This window comes from Dama dama, chromosome 27 (assembly GCF_033118175.1).
Source record: "Dama dama isolate Ldn47 chromosome 27, ASM3311817v1, whole genome shotgun sequence".
NCBI lineage: Eukaryota > Metazoa > Chordata > Mammalia > Artiodactyla > Cervidae > Dama > Dama dama.
In genome coordinates this window covers 41,178,572-41,198,197 of record NC_083707.1, presented here as the reverse complement: position 1 = coordinate 41,198,197, position 19,626 = coordinate 41,178,572, and the positions used below count along the sequence as shown (strand labels likewise).

Here is a 19,626-nt window from a genome sequence, read left to right as displayed (position 1 = left end):
GCTAGAGAAAAGCCTGAGCAGAAACGAAGACCCAGCAGAGCCAAAAATAAATTGATTACTTTTCAAAAAATTAAAAGAAAAAAAGAAAAGGCCTTTCCACCACCTCCTTGTTTTCTGGCACTTGTCCTGGAAGCTGGATCACCTTCATTTCCCACCCACATCTGAGTCTGATGTGGTAGCTGAGTTGTGCAGATCAAAATGTTTGCATCCTCCTCCATATTCATATGATGAGGCCTACTCCCCACTGTGACCGTAATGGGGATGGGGCTTTTGGAAGCTAACTAGGTTGAGATGCGCTTCCTTGGTGGCTCAGATGGTTAAGAATCTGTCTGCAATGTGGGAGACCCAGGTTTGATCCCTGGGTGGGGGAAGATTCTTCTGGAGAAGGGAATGGCACCCCACTCCAGCAGTCTTGCCTGGAGGATCCACGGGCAGAGGAGTCCAGTAGGCTACTGTCCATAGAGTCACAAAGAGTCAGACACGACTGAGCAACTAACCCTCAATGTTGAGAGGAGGTTGAGATGAGGTTGTGTGTGTGGAGACCAAAGGGTGGGATGAGGGCCCTTAGAAAGGGAGGAAGAGCCAGAGGATGAATGTGACTATGCAGCAAGAAGCTGTTGGTCTGCAGACCCAGGAGCTGGTCCTCTCCAAGAACATGCATGCTGGTCCTGGCTCTTAAGACTGCCAGCCCCCAGAACTGTGAGAGATAAATGTCTGTTGGTTAAGCCTCCCAGTCTACAGTATTTTTGTTACAGTGCTTTGGTGATTTACTGAAAAGCTGAAAGAGGTATTATAAATACTAATTCCTAAGATAAGCCTATAGAGATAAATAAAATTTTAAATATTTCAGAAAGAACAACAGTAATTCTAACATAATTACATGTGGCTCAAAGGGTCAATGACTGTATGAACATTTATAACCCAAAAACTGATACCATCAGCAAATAATATTTAAGTATAAAAAAGAACATCTAAAATTCTATTTTCTCAGTATCTTCTATATAAACATACTCAAGGATATTTCAAAATGTGGGCTCCACAAGTGACCAGAAAGTTGATAACAACAAGAAATGCACGCCCCTGTTTTGGTTACTTGAATGGCTTTCCAAATCTGTTTCATTTGAGCGTCTCCCACGGTTATAGCCCAGGTTCATGCAAAGATCACCATATCTGATAGTACACAGCAAGGATACTCAGCAGATTCCATGCACATCAGTTTTTTTTTTTTTTCTTCACCACATAAAAATACTTTGATAGATGCTGTCTTCCTCCTGCACACTGTCTGGAAGGTGTTTTAAGTACACTGCAGCTATAATAATGGAGGCTCATGAGCTGTGTTTCATTTTGTCATTCTGTATTCTAGAAAGACCAGCTCCACACTGGCAATAACCTGCCTGGCCCACGGATGAGATGGAGAAGACAGAAGCAGATGGGGTCCATCTGTTAACCATAAACACTTCTTCATTAGTGTCATCCTCAGATTTATGAGTGTTACGCTTTTGAGAAAGACTCTGCCATTGATTATATTTATATATAATCTATATATACATATAGAGATTATTTTTAAGCAATCAAACCACTGGCCATTTTTCATAGATGTGGATCAAGATGTACAAGTTGTATAGATGGACTTTTTTTTTTCAAGATGCCTCCTGGATGTAAATCATGTGATGTCAGTTACACCCAAATCCTTCTAACAGAGTGGTAAGTGCACATTGTTTATTCACCTAGCTCTGGATATGAGAAGCCAGCACAGCAGAGTGGAATGAATCTGGAGTAGAAGTGAAGAAACAGGACTATTTCCAGGTATGCAATCTACCTTTGTGACTCTTAACAATCCCGCGCCTCAAACTCATATATAAAAAAGTACAGAGCCAAGGGATGCACCATGAAACACTGAACAATGCATTATGGTAGAATTCAAAAGATGTAATGCAAATTACTGTGTAATGTAAGTATAAATGATCACACTTCACAATGATGTTGTTTTTGTTCAGTTGCCAAGTCGTGTCCAACTTTTTTCGACTCCATGGACTGCAGCATGCCGGACTCCCCTGCTCTTCACTATCTCCCAGAGTCTGTTCAAACTCATGTTCATTGAGCTGGTGACACCATCCAATCATCTCTTCCCTTGTTGTCCTCTTCTCCTCCTGCCCTCAATCTTTCCCAGCATCACAGTCTTTTTCAGTGAGTCAGCTCTTCACATCAGGTGGCCAAAGTATTGGAGCTTCACCTTCAGCATCAGTCCTTCCAATAAATAATCAGAGTTGATCTCCTTTAGGATTGACTGGTTTGATCTCCTTGCTGTCCAAGGAACTCTCAAATAAAGGATGTTCCCCAAATAAAGGATGTCCTATTCATTTCCAAATCTTGACTTACTACTAGGAAGATTCAAGTGACAGAAAAACTTAAAACAATCTTTCATTCAATTTTCTGCCTGAATCTTAGAATTACTTTGAGGAGCCAAGTGAACTGAAATGGAGAAAAGCATTTAAGTGTTATAACATTAGAGGAAGAAGGAAGAAAAGCCCATATTCATACCTCCAAGACCAGAGGGATTTCATCTAGTTTTCCAGGTCTGCTTCTCCCCATGACTTGTAAAGAATGGCCTGAAGCAAAGACTCAGGGCCCAGGCAAGAGAGCAGGAGCGCTCTGTGACACCACCCCCTACCACACACCCTTAAGCTGCTGGAACTATCTCATACAAATTCAGGTTAATAGAAGCCATCCTTGCAAGCAAAAGACACTTGTCTTATTTCATCCACTATTAATAAAATAAACATCTCCCCACAAAATGCCTATCCAAACAGAGGAAGTAAATTATTGAACACTAAAACTATTCGAACAACACAAAGACTCACAAGCTAAATAACAGGCTGAGTCCAGGACAATCTCATTGTCACTAAGAATTTCAAAGTCATCCCAATTCTGTCTTTGTCATCAACCCCTTCTTGACACAACCCTTCTCGAAAGCTGCAGGGCAACATGCAGCCACAGATGTTAGAGGACCCCCAAAGCATTTAAGGTGTCTCTTACAGAACGTGTTCCCATTTGTCCATGTCCTGCTGACAAATCCTGGGATAGCACAGTTGGCTGTTTTTCATTTCCCCCAGAAATAGAGGAGGGAAAAAAAATGACTGTTGACTTTAGTTGTGATGATTCAAAGAATACAGGATTTAAAAACTATAGCATGTGTGCATGCTCAGTCATGTCTGACTTTTTGTGACCCCATGGACTTCAGCCAGCCAGGCTTCTTTGTTCATGGCATTCTCCAGGCAAGAATACTGGAGTGGATTGTCATTTCTTTCTCCAAGGGATCTTCCTAACCCAGGGATCAAACCTGCGTCTCCTGCATTGGCAGGTGGTTCTTTACCACTGTCATCACCTGGGAAACCTTTACATTTTATAGGGCATCAGGCAAATGTGGCACATGACAGTTGTTGCTATGATGCAGAAAGAGACACAGGATAGGCGGAGAGTGATGTATACCGAGGAGAAGTCTGCAGGGGTGGAACAGAAGCCCAAGTGGAGCGGAACAGATGCACAGAAGGGTCAGAATATAAAGCAGGTCCATAGCAAACTACAGTAAACAAGCAAACCAAACCAAAACCCACTATAGGATCCCTAAGGAAAGAGGGGTGAAATCAACACGAGTCAAGATGGGGAACGAGCAGCCTATGGACCGATGCACAGCAAGAGGCAACAAGAGTGAAATTGGAGAATTCTATGGGGGAAACCAAACCTAGAGTCTAAATAAGTGGATGGCAAACTGTTTAGAGGGGACAGGTCACTTAATCCCATTTGGTCACAATTCCTGAGACCCTTGATCTGTCCATGAAACTACTGGCTGTACAAAATACAGATGGTAGAGTTTGCAAGACAATAAAACAAGACACACAAGTGATTATGACACTGGAAAACGTCTACTTATTTTTTTCTTTTAAAAAGATTTCTTTACTTTTAAATTGAAGGATAACTGCTTTACAGAATTTTGTTGGTTTCTGCCAAACATCATCATCAACAACAACAAAATGTCTACTTAAATGCTCAAAGGGCTTCCCAAGTGGCTCAGTGGTAAAGAATTTGCCTGCCAATGCAGAAGACCCAGGTTCGATCGCTGGATTGGGAAGATCCCCTGGAGAAGGAAATGGCAACCCACTCCACTCCAGTATTCTTGCTGGGAAATCCCATGGACAGAGGAACCTGGTGGGCTACAGTCCATGGGCTCACAAAAAGTCAGACAAGACTTAGTGACTAAACAAAACAGAACAAAAACAAACAAAAATGGTCAAAAGTAAAAGATGTGTTACTAATTTCTAGGTTTAGGCCTATGGCCAAGGAGCTGAAAATTAACAAAAATGTCTATAAGTTTGTGTGTGACAAGCCCACGCGATTCTTTGGGTTTTTATCAAGAGGATGAACAGGGAGAGGGTATTATATTTTGGACTCCAACATCTTGCTCTTTAAAAGTAACTCAGTAACCAGATCTTCCAAACAAGATGGCTAAGCAGAAGCAAGGGCAAAACCACAAATTCACAGCAAGGTTTATGAAGAATGATAACATTGAACTTGTCTCGAACTCTTTGTTACCTGGCTACTCACTGTGGAAGCAAGAGGAGAAAGGGGGAGACTGCTCAGAGCATCCTCTTCCTCCCTGCTGGTGTCCTGACACTGACCGGCTCTCTGGGGCCCTCCCCAGGGACAGGCTCTCTGCCTGCTGGACCCGCTCTGAACCAGGAAGGTGCGTTACTGTACCTGTAGCCACAGCCTGTCTCCAGCCACGGTCCTGCCGATGGCGCTGCACTGGAAGGTGGCAAACTGGCCGGCGTTGACCTCCACGTTCTGGATCCGCAGGAAGTGGGGCGTTCTGGCTGCAGGAAGACAAAGAAGGAAAGATGTTAAAAGTGGAGGTCTGAACATGTTTGTGTCTTTTCAAATCTGTCTGCAATTTCGGGCCTTTCCCTTTTGTTTACTTTTGAAGAAAAGAATGCCTTTGCTTCTAAGAGCTTTAAAGATTTCATTATGCCTGTAAAAGACGTTCTGGAAAGATCTGCTGTGTTCTCTAACAGCCAGGCATTCTGGGATAGAACCAGACGGAAAGAAGATATTTTATGGTCCCTGCTGTGCAAATTATCATAGCTCAGCAGTCTTCTTGTAATAACAGATCTGTATTAATAAAGATTACACTGAGGCCTAATTGATGTTTTGAACAAAAACATATTAGATATTTATACTAGGAACATGAAAAGAACAGTAAGAAGTTAAATGATGTTGTCAAGGAAACTTTTTAAGCCAAGTACGGAGCTGTTAGTAATATATATTTTAATACAACTAATTGGTATGCAGCACTCCTCATGTAATATTTCCCAGCGACCAAAATACTCTCCCCATAGACAGACTCTGTGAAATTACCCTGCAACCGCTAGAGCACGGCGGGCTTTGCTGATTCTTATTTCCAATTCAAGGAGAAAGAATGATTCCAACTGCTAAATAGCATTAAGTTTCAGAACATGCATTGTCCATAGGGGACACCTGTTTAAACAAAGCATCGTTCTATTTGATCTGAGAAGCACAGATCCATTTCGGGAGCACACTGAAGACGTCCACTGAGGAACTGCAGGGATGGGTTGGGAATTAAATTTTATGATAACTTCTTTTAGGAAAACACTCTCTTACCAGTACAAGGATAGAGTGAAAGAGTAGCAAGAGGTGGGATAGGGGGAGGTTAGAGAGTAGAAAAGAAGAAAACAGGATGGTGATGTTTTCTGGGAGAAATGGAGAAATCTGAACGACAGCTAGAAGGCATTGTTTATGCCTTGCCAGCCTGCGCCCCAGTGCCAACGTGTCTCTGGATCAACCTTTCAAAGGATGGTCCACCACTCCTGGGCACCCAAAGATGATATATAGCACTAATATTAGCCTGTGAAAAACATTATTAGGGGACTTCTCTTAGCAGTTCAGTAGATAAGACCTCGCCTTCCAGTGCAGGGGTGGGGGTTCAATCCTTGTTTGGGGAGCTAAAATCCCACAAGCCTCTCTGCCAAAAAAACAGAACATAAAAACAACAGAAGCACTATTGTAACAAATTCAATAAAGACTTAAAAAAACACAATTAGGAGTGAAAATGAATTACTATCCAAGAACAAAGAAAAATGTAGTTTAATACCAATAACACAGAGGAAACCCCCATTACTCATTTGAAGACCAGCAATAACTGCAACAATGCGTTCATGAAGCCTGGCATGCAAAATGTCCTCAGTAATTTCTAAAACAGCGGTATTAACTGTGTGTCATTGTCTCTAATATTATATTCTCTTAGAAGCCTATAAACTATTTCTCATTAACTTAATCAAATTCCCCTTAATCAAGAACAGCACAAGTCTATGGTTTTTAAAGCTCTGTGCAGAAAGTCCTTGCATCAAGTTTCTTTTTCTAATTTTTCGTTCCCAAGAAGCTGAAAGACCCATTGTTTTCAGAAAGTGGCAAAAGGTAATGTTTTTTGGAGCATTTCACGGGCAGAAACTTTTCCATTGATGACTCATATGTGTTCTCTGAAGAAGGGTTTTTTCCATCATTTTACTTGTGGGTACTTAGCCGGTGAGAGCCAGACAGAGTGGAAACTTGGGTCTGGCCAGTTCCAAAGCTCAGGCGCTGCCCACTAGGCAACACTGCTTTGTACCTAGGTGAATGCTTTTCCCGGGCTCTGCATCCCACCAGGTATGGCTCCCAGTCTGACTGTTGGAATTCAAGCTCCTTTCAAGGCCCTTCTCCACTGCTGTTCTTTCCATAAAGCTTGCATGGATTCCCTGAGCTTGCTGTCAGACCTTTGCACCATCACTTGTCCTCTGTCAGGACATCTCACTGCTGTTACCCCCTCCTGTCCATTTCCTGTCCTCCTAGCTCTCCCTCTGGCTGCAGGTCGCTCCCACACACTGGCTTCCTAACACAAAGTGTTGGGTGTGTAGCCATCTTTCATGACCACTTGGGCAGTGTTCACACCACCTGGTTAAACCCAGGGTCCCTCCAGAGTCTGTGCTAAAGGGTTGCTAATTATTTTGAGTATCACCCTGGATATATCCCCACACAGTTAAGCTACTAAAAATTTTAAAAAAATTTTACTCTTTTGGGATAAACCATAATGCAAAAGAACATTAAAAAAGAACATACATATATGTATAAGGGAGTCATTCTGCTGTATAGCAGATTGGCATGACATTGTAAATCAACTATATTTCTATTTAAAAAGACATAAAGGTACTGATAGTATATATTCTTATTTGCAGTGTATGAGACAGCCCACACCATGGTTAGTGCTAAAAATATGTTTACTACTTTGCATAAAAAGACTCACCATTATTAAATTTGCCTTTCTTTGATTACTGATGAAAAAAGTCTCCCTTAAAAATCCACTGCGAAATGTCCATGTGCTGCTCATGCTCGTCTTAGACCTTGGCTTCCTACCCTGTACCCCACCTGCGATCCTTCTCCTTTTCTCCCTCCCTACCCACCAAGGCTGCCAGCATTTTCAAAACCCCTCTTGCTTTCCTTATGCTCTATGACTGAGCCCCCTTAGCTTCTCTCACCCAGAAGGGTTCATCCAGGTGTTGTGGGGCTGCAGAGCTCTGCACCCTCCTCTCCCCTAGGGAGGCAGGAACGAAAAGAAGGTCTTTCTTCCCAGAGTGACCTCTTCCCCGGAGATCTGCAGCCTTTTAAAGGCTCCCACACTTTTTAATTGGCACACAGGGAAAGCTAAAAAACATTTAGTTTGCAGCATCAAGAATAAGTTTCCCACAGACTAAAATCATTTACAGAAAATGAATTTCAATCTTGAAATTTTAAGCTCATTCTTTATCAGCCATGTCAGGATCATTATTTTCGAAGAGCAAGGGTGGGCCACACATATTGTTTTCCCCTTTTCTAATGTTACGGCCTGTTTCTGAACTGCTGAAAAATAGCATACTTTATTTGTATCCAAATCCAAACCGCCTCCTGAAATGACTTACCAAGATCATCTTCATTTACATATCCCTCCTACCAATATGACTAAAGTATTAAAAGGAGTCCAATGTATTTAAAATCAATTCCTTCTTTTTTCCTAAGATTTTTGACTTAAATAATTTTTTACCTTTAGAAGACACTTTCGATAATAAACATTAAAATTAAAGAAATAACATTTTTTAATTTAAATTAAAAACCTGAATTTAGAATTTTCTAACTACTTTGTTTCCCAATCACACATAAATTTACGTTTAAGAAGCAGCTTTGGAAATAGGCATGCTTTTCTGCACTATCTATCATGCTCCTACTCATTTGAGTCCGATTTTTTTTGAGCCCATGGACTATAGTCCACCAGGCTCTTCTGTTCATGGGGTTTTTCAGGTAAAAATACTGGTGTGTGTTGCCATTTCCTTCTCCAAGGGATCTTCCCAATCCAGGAATGGAAACCACATCTCCTATGCCTCCTGCATTGCAAGCAAATTCCTTTACCTGCTGAGTCATTGGGGAAGCCTGCACACTTTATGATTTTTAAATGGAAAGCATTTGGTAACCTGTGGCGGAGACACCTGTCTGCAGACCTAAGCTTGGGCCTTCTGAGAGAGGCTGGTAAATACCCACTTTGATCCACCAAGGCTCACAGTGACTCCAGGAATGTTCCTACAGATTGCTTATTTGCACTAAGTAAGGAGGCAGATGAAGCCACAGCAATCAGAGCAGAAAAAGAAGTAAAAGGAATCCAGATAGGAAAAGAAGAAGTAAAACTCTCACTGTTTGCAGATGACATGATCCTCTACATAGAAAACCCTAAAGACTCTACCAGAAAATTACTAGAGCTCATCAATGAATATAGTAAAGTTGCAGGATATAAAATTAACACACAGAAATCCCTTGCATTCTTATATACTAACAATGAAAAAACAGAAAGAGAAATTAAGGAAACAATACCATTCACCATTGCAACAAAAAGAATAAAATACTTAGGAGTATATCTACCTAAAGAAACAAAGGACCTATACATAGAAAACTATAAAACACTGATGAAAGAAATCAAAGAGGACACAAACAGATGGAGAAACATACCGTGTTCATGGATTGGAAGAATCAATATTGTCAAAATGGCTATTCTACCCAAAGCAGTCTATAGATTCAATGCAATCCCTATCAAGCTACCAACGGTATTTTTCACAGAACTAGACCAAAGAATTTCACAATTTGTATGGAAATACAAAAAACCTCAAATAGCCAAAGTAATCTTGAGAAAGAAGAATGGAGCTGGAGGAATCAACCTGCCTGACTTCAGACTCTACTACAAAGCCACAGTCATCAAGACAGTATGGTACTGGCACAAAGACAGAAATATAGATCAATGGAACAGAATAGAAAGCCCAGAGATAAATCCACGAACCTATGGACACCTTATCTTTGACAAAGGAGGCAAGGATATACAATGGAAAAAAGACAACCTCTTTAACAAGTGGTGCTGGGAAAACTGGTCAACCACTTGTAAAAGAATGAAACTAGAACACTTTCTAACACCATACACAAAAATAAACTCAAAATGGATTAAAGATCTAAATGTAAGACCAGAAACTATAAAACTCCTAGAGGAGAACATAGGCAAAACACTCTCCGACATAAATCACAGCAAGATCCTCTATGACCCACCTCCCAGAATATTGGAAATAAAAGCAAAACTAAACAAATGGGACCTAATGAAACTTAAAAGCTTTTGCACTACAAAGGAAACTATAAGTAAGGTGAAAAGACAGCCCTCAGATTGGGAGAAAATAATAGCAAATGAAGAAACAGACAAAGGATTAATCTCAAAAATATACAAGCAACTCCTGCAGCTCAATTCCAGAAAAATAAATGACCCAATCAAAAAATGGGCCAAAGAACTAAACAGACATTTCTCCAAAGAAGACATGCAGATGGCTAACAAACACATGAAAAGATGCTCAACATCACTCATTATTAGAGAAATGCAAATCAAAACCGCAATGAGGTACCATTACACGCCAGTCAGGATGGCTGCTATCCAAAAGTCTACAAGCAATAAATGCTGGAGAGGGTGTGGAGAAAAGGGAACCCTCTTGCACTGTTGGTGGGAATGCAAACTAGTACAGCCGCTATGGAAAACAGTGTGGAGATTTCTTAAAAAACTGGAAATAGAACTGCCATATGACCCAGCAATCCCACTTCTGGGCATACACACTGAGGAAACCAGATCTGAAAGAGACACGTGCACCCCAATGTTCATCACAGCACTGTTTATAATAGCCAGGACATGGAAGCAACCTAGATGCCCATCAGCAGATGAATGGATAAGGAAGCTGTGGTACATATACACCATGGAATATTACTCAGCCATTAAAAACAATTCATTTGAACCAGTCCTAATGAGATGGATGAAGCTGGAGCCCCTTATACAGAGTGAAGTAAGCCAGAAAGATAAAGAACATTACAGCATACTGACACATGTATATGGAATTTAGAAAGGTGATAACGATAACCCTATATGCAGAACAGAAAAAGAGACACAGAAATACAGAACAGACTTTTGAACTTTGTGGGAGAATGTGAGGGTGGGATATTTCAAAAGAACAGCATGTATACTATCTATGGTGAAACAGATCACCAGCCCAGGTGGGATGCATGAGACAAGTGCTCCGGCCTGGTGCACTGGGAAGACCCAGAGGAATCGGGTGGAGAGGGAGGTGGGAGGGGGGATCGGGATTGGGAATACATGTAAATCCATGGCTGATTCATATCAATGTATGACAAAACCCACTGGGAAAAAAAAAATAATAATAATAAAAAAAAAAAAAAAAAAAAAGAAAACCAAATCCTGAGAACAGATACAAATGGGGGGTGATCATCAGAAGAGAGGAAATGAAGATGAAACAAAAAATCCTACTGGAACAACAACAGAAGCCTCCAGTACATGGCAACTATGTTATTTATGGGTGGCTCTGAGGTCTGGTGGGAGTTCCTGGTGCTGCATAAAATTATTAGAGCAGGTCTTGGCCATTAAAGAAATTACATCCTCTAACGTAGTCTATTGGTATCTATTTACCTTTTTGTGACTACTGTGCACTTTTGAAAAAAAGTTAACAAGATATTGTGAGCATCTTCCTTGTTAAATATTCACCTAAAACTATTAGAAAAAGTTGTAGTTCACAATCAGGGATCGTGTCACCCCCAGAGGACATCTGATGATATCTGGGACATTTTTATTTGTCACAACAGGGGTAGGGGAGGTGGCGGGGCAGATGTTGCTAGAACCCAGCGTGCAGAGGTCAGCAATGGTGTTAATATTCTACAATGCACAAGACAGCCTCCACAGAAAGGGATTACCATCCTAATGTCACTAATGTCAAGGTCATGAAATCCTTAAATATATATGGGCTTCCTAGGTGGCACAGTGGTTAAAAAAAAAAAATCCACCTGCAATGCAGGGGACGCAAGAGACCTGAGTTCGATCCCTGGGTTGGGAAGATTCCCTGGAGGAAAGCATGGCTACTCACTCCAGTATTCTTGCCTGGGAAATTCTGTGGACAGAGGAGCCTGGCAGGCTCCATGGGGTCGCAAAGAGTACACACACACACACACACACACACACACACATATATCATATGAACATAAAAAAGTTAACTGGAACATTCCTTCACTTTGGACCTCTGAGTTTCTTAAACATAATGCCAAGACACAAGAGTTCATAATTAAATCCTCATGTAGACTTTTTGTTTTTTCCTTAGGGTGAATTTTTAGAAATTGAATTACTAAGACAAAAAGAAGCATTTTTTAAAAGACTTTAGACACAAATTGCTGAACTGCTTTCCTTCACGTGTATAACAAACTGCATTTCTACCAGCATGGTGTATGATGCTTTTTTTTTTACCAGCCCTCAAAAATGCTAAGTATTAATTTCTGTATTCTTTCTGAAGAATTTGATTAAATATATGTGCTCTGCTTCATCAGCTTACCTAACAATAATAAATAACAGGAATATCAGAACTGGCACTGGGTCTGCCAGAGGTCTGTGCATGCACCGTAAAGCTGCCCCGGAAGGCTGCTTTCCTAAGGGCCCTGATTCTAGCAGTGGCTACTGCACCAGAGAGAAAGGCATAGAAAAGCTGATTTATCAATGCAGTTTTCTAATTATATTAGGAGTACTTTTAGGTTATAACTTACATTTTTAATTTGCTGGCCAAAGATACAACTGTGTGATATTATTTCTTTATTTTCACCCTTATTAAGACATGCTGCTCAGAACGGGGCTTATCCTTTCTCCTTTAGAAAGGATCTGATGTTCAATATGGCTTTCTCAGTGACTCCAGGGCTTATTATTTGCACAATAAGGTTAGCGTTTAAGGAATTGATACCTTTGTTCAAACTGTATTTGGGCGGGGGGCGGGGGGGTGCCTCTGGAACAATGGCTCAGTGGTAAAGAATCCACCTGCCAATGTAGAAGTAGGAGACACAAGTTCAACCCCTGGGTCTGGAAGATCTCCTGGAGGAGGAAATGGCAACTCACTCCAGTATTCTTGCCTGAAAAATCCTATGGTCAGAGAGGTCTGGCGGTTACAGTCCATGCGGTCAACAAAGAGTCAGACACGACTGAGCAACTGATCAAACACACACTTCTTTGGAATGGATTGGCTGTCTTTGTTTGGGCAGCAGTGTTTCTTGGTTGAGAAGACTTTCAGAAAAAAAAAAAAAAAATCATCTGGCTAAAATAATAAAGCCATACCTCAGATGGAAACCAGATGAAGACAGAAAAACCTACTAAGCATAAACCCTTTTATAAGCAAATTGTCATTTTCAATTAAGAGAATTAATTGACATGAATAGAAGATAGTAACTCATCCACTAGGGTAAATAAGACAAAGGGACTGTGGAATTCTTTATTCCAGACCAGTTTCTTCCAAGATCAGGAAGGTTAAGATTTCTACTAATGGCATTTGTAAGGTTTTTCAATAAACATTAAAGGCATAGATAATCTTTCCAGAGGTTTAAGATGCCTGGATTCTCCCTGCCTAGTGCTGCAAAACCTACAAATATTTTCGGTTGGGAAGCGATTGAAGGCTAATATTATTTTAAGGTCAGAATTTCAGTATATGGGTTTCCCTTGTGGCTTAGACAGCAAAGAATCTGTATGCAAAACAGGAGAGCCAGGTTTGATCCCCTGAAGAAGGGTATGGTTACCCACTTCAGTATTCTTGCCTGGAGAATTCCATGGACAGAGGAGCCTGGTGAGCTACAGTCCTTGGGGTCGCAAAGAGTCAGACAAGACTGAGCGACTAACACTTTCACTTCACTTTCGGTGTATATATGTTCAAGCTCAGGCTCTCACTGTCTTTGAATAGATGCAAAAGTTCCTAAACCCAAGCCTTAGTGGATTTTTTTTTTTCAATTTGCAAAACTGGGATTTTTTTTAAAAGTATGTATTTCATAGGGTTGGGATAAAGATCAAAGAAGATGCTGCCAGGAGAAGACATTCTGTGTGCCTGGTACTTAGCCTCAAAAATGTTCATTATTATTTAAAATAACTGATCTATCACTGGAAACTGGAAAAGATCCCAAGAAAAAGAAGTCTACAGCCAGAAAAGTTTCAGTTCCACGCTGAGCTGCGTGCTCTGAACCTTGCCAAACCACCTTAATTGGAACACAGGTAGAGCACCACTAGAGTGGAAAATTCCAATCTAGCCCATACTCAAAAAGAAAAATTCTCTTTTTCTCTCTAAATTTATAGGCCCATTTGTCTCCTGGGTACCCTTTCAAAATGCTATGCCAGTTTTCCTCTAAAATCTACAGGAGTTCTAAAAACTAAATATCTTCCATGAATATTAAAAGGTTTTTGAGTACAACTCTTCTATTTTTTTTTCATTTCTGCCATATTCTGTTGCTTCTTACTAAGAAAACAACTTTTTAAAGAATAGAGGTTTTCAGGTGTCAATTGATCTTACATCAGCCTCTGATTCCAAAGCCAGGAGTTATCATTGACCAGGATGCAAACTTTTCTGTAGATGTCTCATATCATTGATTCTTCAAAGCCTGCTACCAAATGCTAACAACAAAATCAGAGAATGGTAATTTGTAAGATCAAAGTGCAAACTGAAATGGACAACGGGCAGACTGTGTCCTGACCCCTTTGTCTTTTCATTTACATTTTAATGTAATGGCAAAGGCTGAGATGGGCTGGGGCCATGCCCACCTGCCAGAATGCACAGTCAACACTTCTATTTGTGCAGCAACATCATCACAAACAAAGAGCAAACTTCTGCTAAAGAGAACACCCAGTACTATCTGAAAACAATCTATTTTGCAAACTATTTTTGACTTTTAAAACAGACACTGCTAAATTATCCCATCTAAGAAACCAATCAGTATGTTTACTTAGAGTTACAATCTGCAGTTAATTGATTCTAGTGGGCCAATCAGAATTCAGGCATAATAATAACAGCTAACATTTACTGAGGTCTTAGAAATGTGCTAAGCACTGTTCTAAGCTCATTATGTACATTAACTCATTTAATCCTTACACTTACCCTTTGAGGAAAGCATTATTTTTATTATTACCCCCACTACATGAGCAAGGTAATAGGGTCACAGAGGCCAAGTAACTCTTGTGAGCAGAAAGCTCTTAACAAACATGTTTCAAGACAAAGCTACTTTTGTTTTGCTTGTAAGGTAAGAATAGATCTTTTTGTAAGACAATTTTATCTATTTGGCTGTGCCAAGTCTTAGTTGCGGCATGGGGGAATTAGTTCCCTGATCAGGAATTGAACCCAGGTTCCCTGCATTGGAGTCTCACCCACTGAACCAATAGTGCAGTTGGTTCAATGAGTCTTACCCACTGAACCAACAGTGCAGCCCTGTAAGAATGGACCTTAATGGAATAATTTGTCAAGTGGAAAAACAGACTCAACAGTCTTCTCACAGAAAAATAAGTGAGCCACTATGTAAAGATAACTTTTATTAGTCACTGTATATTGAAGAAAAATGATAGTCCATTGGAGAAAAACCCAAGCTAACTTCCCACCTTTAAAATGAAACAACAGTTCTGAGTTCTGTGCACTTCTCAAACAATGCCTTTATTGGGTTAGCCTTTATTCAACAAACATAATTCAGAAAATAGTTCCAATTTTTTAATTTGTCACTGTTATTCTTATTTTAATCACACTGTTTAATGTCTTCATAAAAATCTAAATTTGAAAGTAGGCAATGTTTGAGTATGCAAATAAATATGATTGAAAAATTAATTTTGTTTTATAAAATAAGAATAAATTTGAATCAAGAATGCCATATTATGAACTCAGCATTTATTAAGTGTTTAAAGAAATTGCTGACTTACTTCATACTGTGGAGTAGTAATACGGAAATGTTTTAGATTTTGCATTCATTTTATCCAATATATGACATATAGGTTTATGAGGGTTTTTGCAATCTTTTTCAATATTACTTGTTAAAATTGGCAGAATAATAATGAGGCATGATTCTGTATAATTTTCAGATCTCACAATTGAAGGAATAATATATGCATATATCTTTATATTTAAGGTATTATATGACAACAAATAACAAAGATTGTACACTATAAGCTAAAACTGAAAAAGACATAGGCATCCCACTGTTCACTGCAGCACTATTTACAAAAGATAGAACATGGAAGCAACCTGGAAGTCCATCGACAGATGAATGAATAATGAAGTTGTGGTACATATACACAATGGAATATTACTCAGCCATAAAAAGGAATGCATTTGAGTCAGTTCTAATGAGGTGGATGAACCTAGAGCCTATTATACAGAGTGAAGTGAGTCAGAAAGAAAAAGATAAATATTGTATACTAACGCATATATACACAATCTAGAAAAATGGTACTAAAGAATTTATTTTCAGGGCCGCAATGGAGAAACAGACATAGAGAATAGACTTATGGACATGGGAAGAGGGGAGGAGAGGGTGAGACGTATGGAAAGAGTAACATGGAAACTTACATTACCATATGTAAAATAGACAGCCAACGGGAATTTGCTGTATGTCTCAGGAAACTCAAATCAACCTAGAGGGGTGGGATGGGGCAGGAGATGGGAGGGAGGTTCAAAAGGGAGGGGATATATGTATACTTATGGCTGATTCATGTTGAGGTCTGACAGAAAACAACAAAATTCTGTAAAGCGATTATCCTTCAATTAAAAAATTAATTAATTAAAAAAAAAAGATTGTACACTATAACCCAGTGAGATTCATCCTAGCCGTGCTAGGTTGATTTAACATCCCCAAATCAATCAATATAATAATAAAAGACACCAATAGAATAAAAGACAAAAACCATATGATAATCTGATAGTTAATGGAGTTCAGGAAATGCTACCAAAAACACAGTGCCCGGGTACACCGAATATATTGAGCTGAAGAAGTCTGAGAAAACAGCAGAAGCAAGAAGGTCACTCTGACCTTTCCTTTCCTCCTCCCTTGAAACAGGCCATAAAACCCTCGTGTGACAGATGCCCTCCCAGTACCCAGAGGAAAGGAGCTCCTTATCGCTAAGGACAAAGGTGGAAAAGAAAGTGAACACACACCTCTTGCTGGGTCTTCCTCAGCTTACCACACTCACAGTATTGTCTTTACCATACCACATTCCTCCATGAACGTCCACTTTTCATGAAAACCAGTATAAACAAACTCAGGTCTGTTTGTGCATGTCTCTATTTCCTTATGAGGCTATCGCATCACATAAAACATACAGGAAATATATCTATATGCTTTTCTCCTGTTTATCTGTCTTTGTCGGTTTAATTTTCAGACCCTGTCAGCGACCCTAGGAGGGCCAAGGAAAACTTTCTCCTCTCCTATATAGATAAAGGAAAAGCACTGGCTAAAATCCAACAGCCTTTCATGACTGATTTTTAAGTAACACCCAAAAAGTAGGAATATAAGAGAATGTCCTTCCTGATGATGAGCATCTAAGAAAAACCCAAACCCACAGTTAACATCACTTCACGGTGAAAGGCTGGAAATTTCCCTCCAAAGACATGAACATAACAAAGATGTCTGTTTTCTCCACTTGTACTCAGCACCGTACAGGAGGTTCCAGCCACAGCAAGTAGGCAGGAAAATGAATAAAAGGCACCCAGATTGAACAACAGGATATAAAACTAAACCTAAAGATCATGGGTCTTGAAAATTCTAAGGCTCTACAAAAAACAATTAGTGCTTATAATAAGTAAGTTCAACAGGGTCTCGGGATATGAGGTCAATGTACAAAAATCAGCTGTGTTTCTATACACTTGTAATGAACAATCTAATAATGAAATTAAGAAAACAATTCCATTTATTTGTTGTTGCTTTTCAGTTGCCAAGTCGAGTTTCATGAACTGTAGCACACCAGGCTCCTATAGAGTAGTATCAAAATGAACACATAGGAATACATTTAATGAGAGAAGTTCAGTTTGTACCTTGAATACTGCAAACACTAATGAAGGAACTATTAGAAGGCCCGAGTAAAAGGAAAAACAGCCCATGTTCCCATACAACTTTGAGAGGGTGAATGGAATGATATGTGATATTAAAATGCTGCATAGCTTATAAGATATAAAAATACACGCCAGCATCACAAGGTAATAATAATAATAATAATAATAATAATAATACCCACATACGCCTAAGTTACGACCTGCTTAAAAACAGGAGACAATATTATGAAGCTGAAAAAGCTGCTCCTTCAGTTTCTCCTACCAGGATTATTGAACCAAATTCAAAATATAGCTTTAGCGTGCACCCCAAATACAGAAATTATCTATGTTCATCAGAAGTGGTGTGAAGCTACTGCACAGTCATCTCCGCATTTCAAAGCGATCTGGCAACTTACTGTCACTATGCAAAATTCAATTTTATGAGCAACTGTATACCCTTAACAGAACAGCTACTTTTAAAAAACTGTCGTAATGCCTGCTCATAAACCTATATGAATCCAAACAGGAGCCTTTAGAGTGAAGTAAATAAAGTTCAGCAGTTTTACATCTTTGGGGAAAGCAGAATTTTGGATATGAAATATTTATGCTCCTTCACGATGTAAATTTAATGAGCCTCAGCATTTCGAAATAATTGATTATTATTTAGAAATCCTGATAGGAAACCCCCTAGAATACAAACTATAAAGCTTTCCATTTTAAGACCAAACGACTGCCTTCTTTAAAATCTTTATTTGCATGTTTTCCCCATAAACTTAGCAATTCAGGAGAAGATAACGACAGAAAGGCCATCATCAAGACCGTTTAAAGCTCACAGTTCAACACACCGCTGTAGCATCCATCACCTTGGGACACAGGCTGTTTTGTGATTCTATATCTCCTAACAGCAGTTTGTAGAGCCAATTAGGTATCAGCACCCGTATTCTCCAAAGGAGAGACATAAACACCATTTCTATGGCTGCAGGCAGCTGGTCTTGGGAAGAATGCACTGAACTGTGGGAGACGCATTTCAGGAAGGCTCTGATGGAAGGGGAAGCATTAAGTCTTTCTCTCCTACTGAAGGCAGTGACTAGAACCCTGGTGGATGGGAGGGGGTCCACTTCAGGAGCTATTCTGCTGGCCAGTGGCCTCTACACCTGCAGCCAGGGCAGCAGAGACACCTGCCGGGTGGTGAGGTTTGCTCCAGGGAACGGCTCAGCACACAGTAGGTCTGTCTGACTTCTCTCCTGGGGAGAGGTGAATCAGAGGCCCTGAACGTTCCTGCGCCTGAGAGGATCTCAGGGCACTTTTCCAAGCCTGAGGCTATGACTCTGAGCATTTGGCCAAATTCCAACTCAAGTAATTATATTCTGCTTCTTGAATTTTCCCTGCTGTTCCCATTAGGGACAGCGCTGTTCTTTTTTTTTTTTTTCCTTTTGCCTTTTCAGAAAAAAGGGACCGAAATTCTTATTGAATTCGCTAGTATTGCTGACAGAAGAAAAGGCCAAGCACCGAGTTACAATAGGAACATCCTGACCGGTAATGAACAAGATGATTGCTGAGCTTGAACCTGGACACCAGATAAAGATCTCAGAGAGCAAGACCCTTTGGGGTGGAATCAAACAATGGTGTCATGATAGCCCAGCGGATAACAGCCATCCAGTCTTGTCTGTGACTACCGTGTGGAGTAATCACTGGGGCATGTCTCAGCCCACATAGTAAAAGCAGACATTCCTGCAAGCGTTTTTATTTCTAGTATTAGCATAGCTATAACCACACTCCCATGGATTTGGCTGGGGACCTTCAGCAAAAAAGGGTGGCGCTAAGCAGCAAAGAACCCGCCTGCCAATGTAGGAGACATGAGACGCAGGTTCAATCCCTGGGTTGGGAAGATCCCCTGGAGAAGGGCATGGCAACCCACTCCAGTATTCTTGCCTGGGAAATCTCACGGACAGAGGAGCCTGGCAGGCTACAGTCCACGGGGTCGCAGAGAGTCAGACACGACTGAAGCGATTTAGCACACCTGCATGCTCCAGCAGAGATCCAGAATGGCCTGAATGAGCCAATTTCTCTTTAATGCCAGGGACCCTAAAAACGAAGCAGGCCACCATCTCTGAGATGGTCAAAGATGTAATGTCTGACAACAGCAACCTGGGGCAAGGAGATGGGC

General features: G+C 40.3%; 1 protein-coding gene across 4 annotated transcripts in view; it reads right to left on the bottom strand.

Moving 5' to 3' along the window:
- PTPRM (protein tyrosine phosphatase receptor type M) overlaps window positions 1-19,626 on the bottom strand; it is a 649,948-nt gene that overhangs the window by 368,935 nt on the left and 261,387 nt on the right. For all 4 annotated transcript variants that reach the window (XM_061131248.1, XM_061131250.1, XM_061131249.1 and 1 more), the window contains exon 5: window positions 4,756-4,871. In XM_061131248.1, the coding sequence (XP_060987231.1) occupies window positions 4,756-4,871 (116 nt within the window). The remainder of the gene's footprint in view (window positions 1-4,755; window positions 4,872-19,626) is intronic.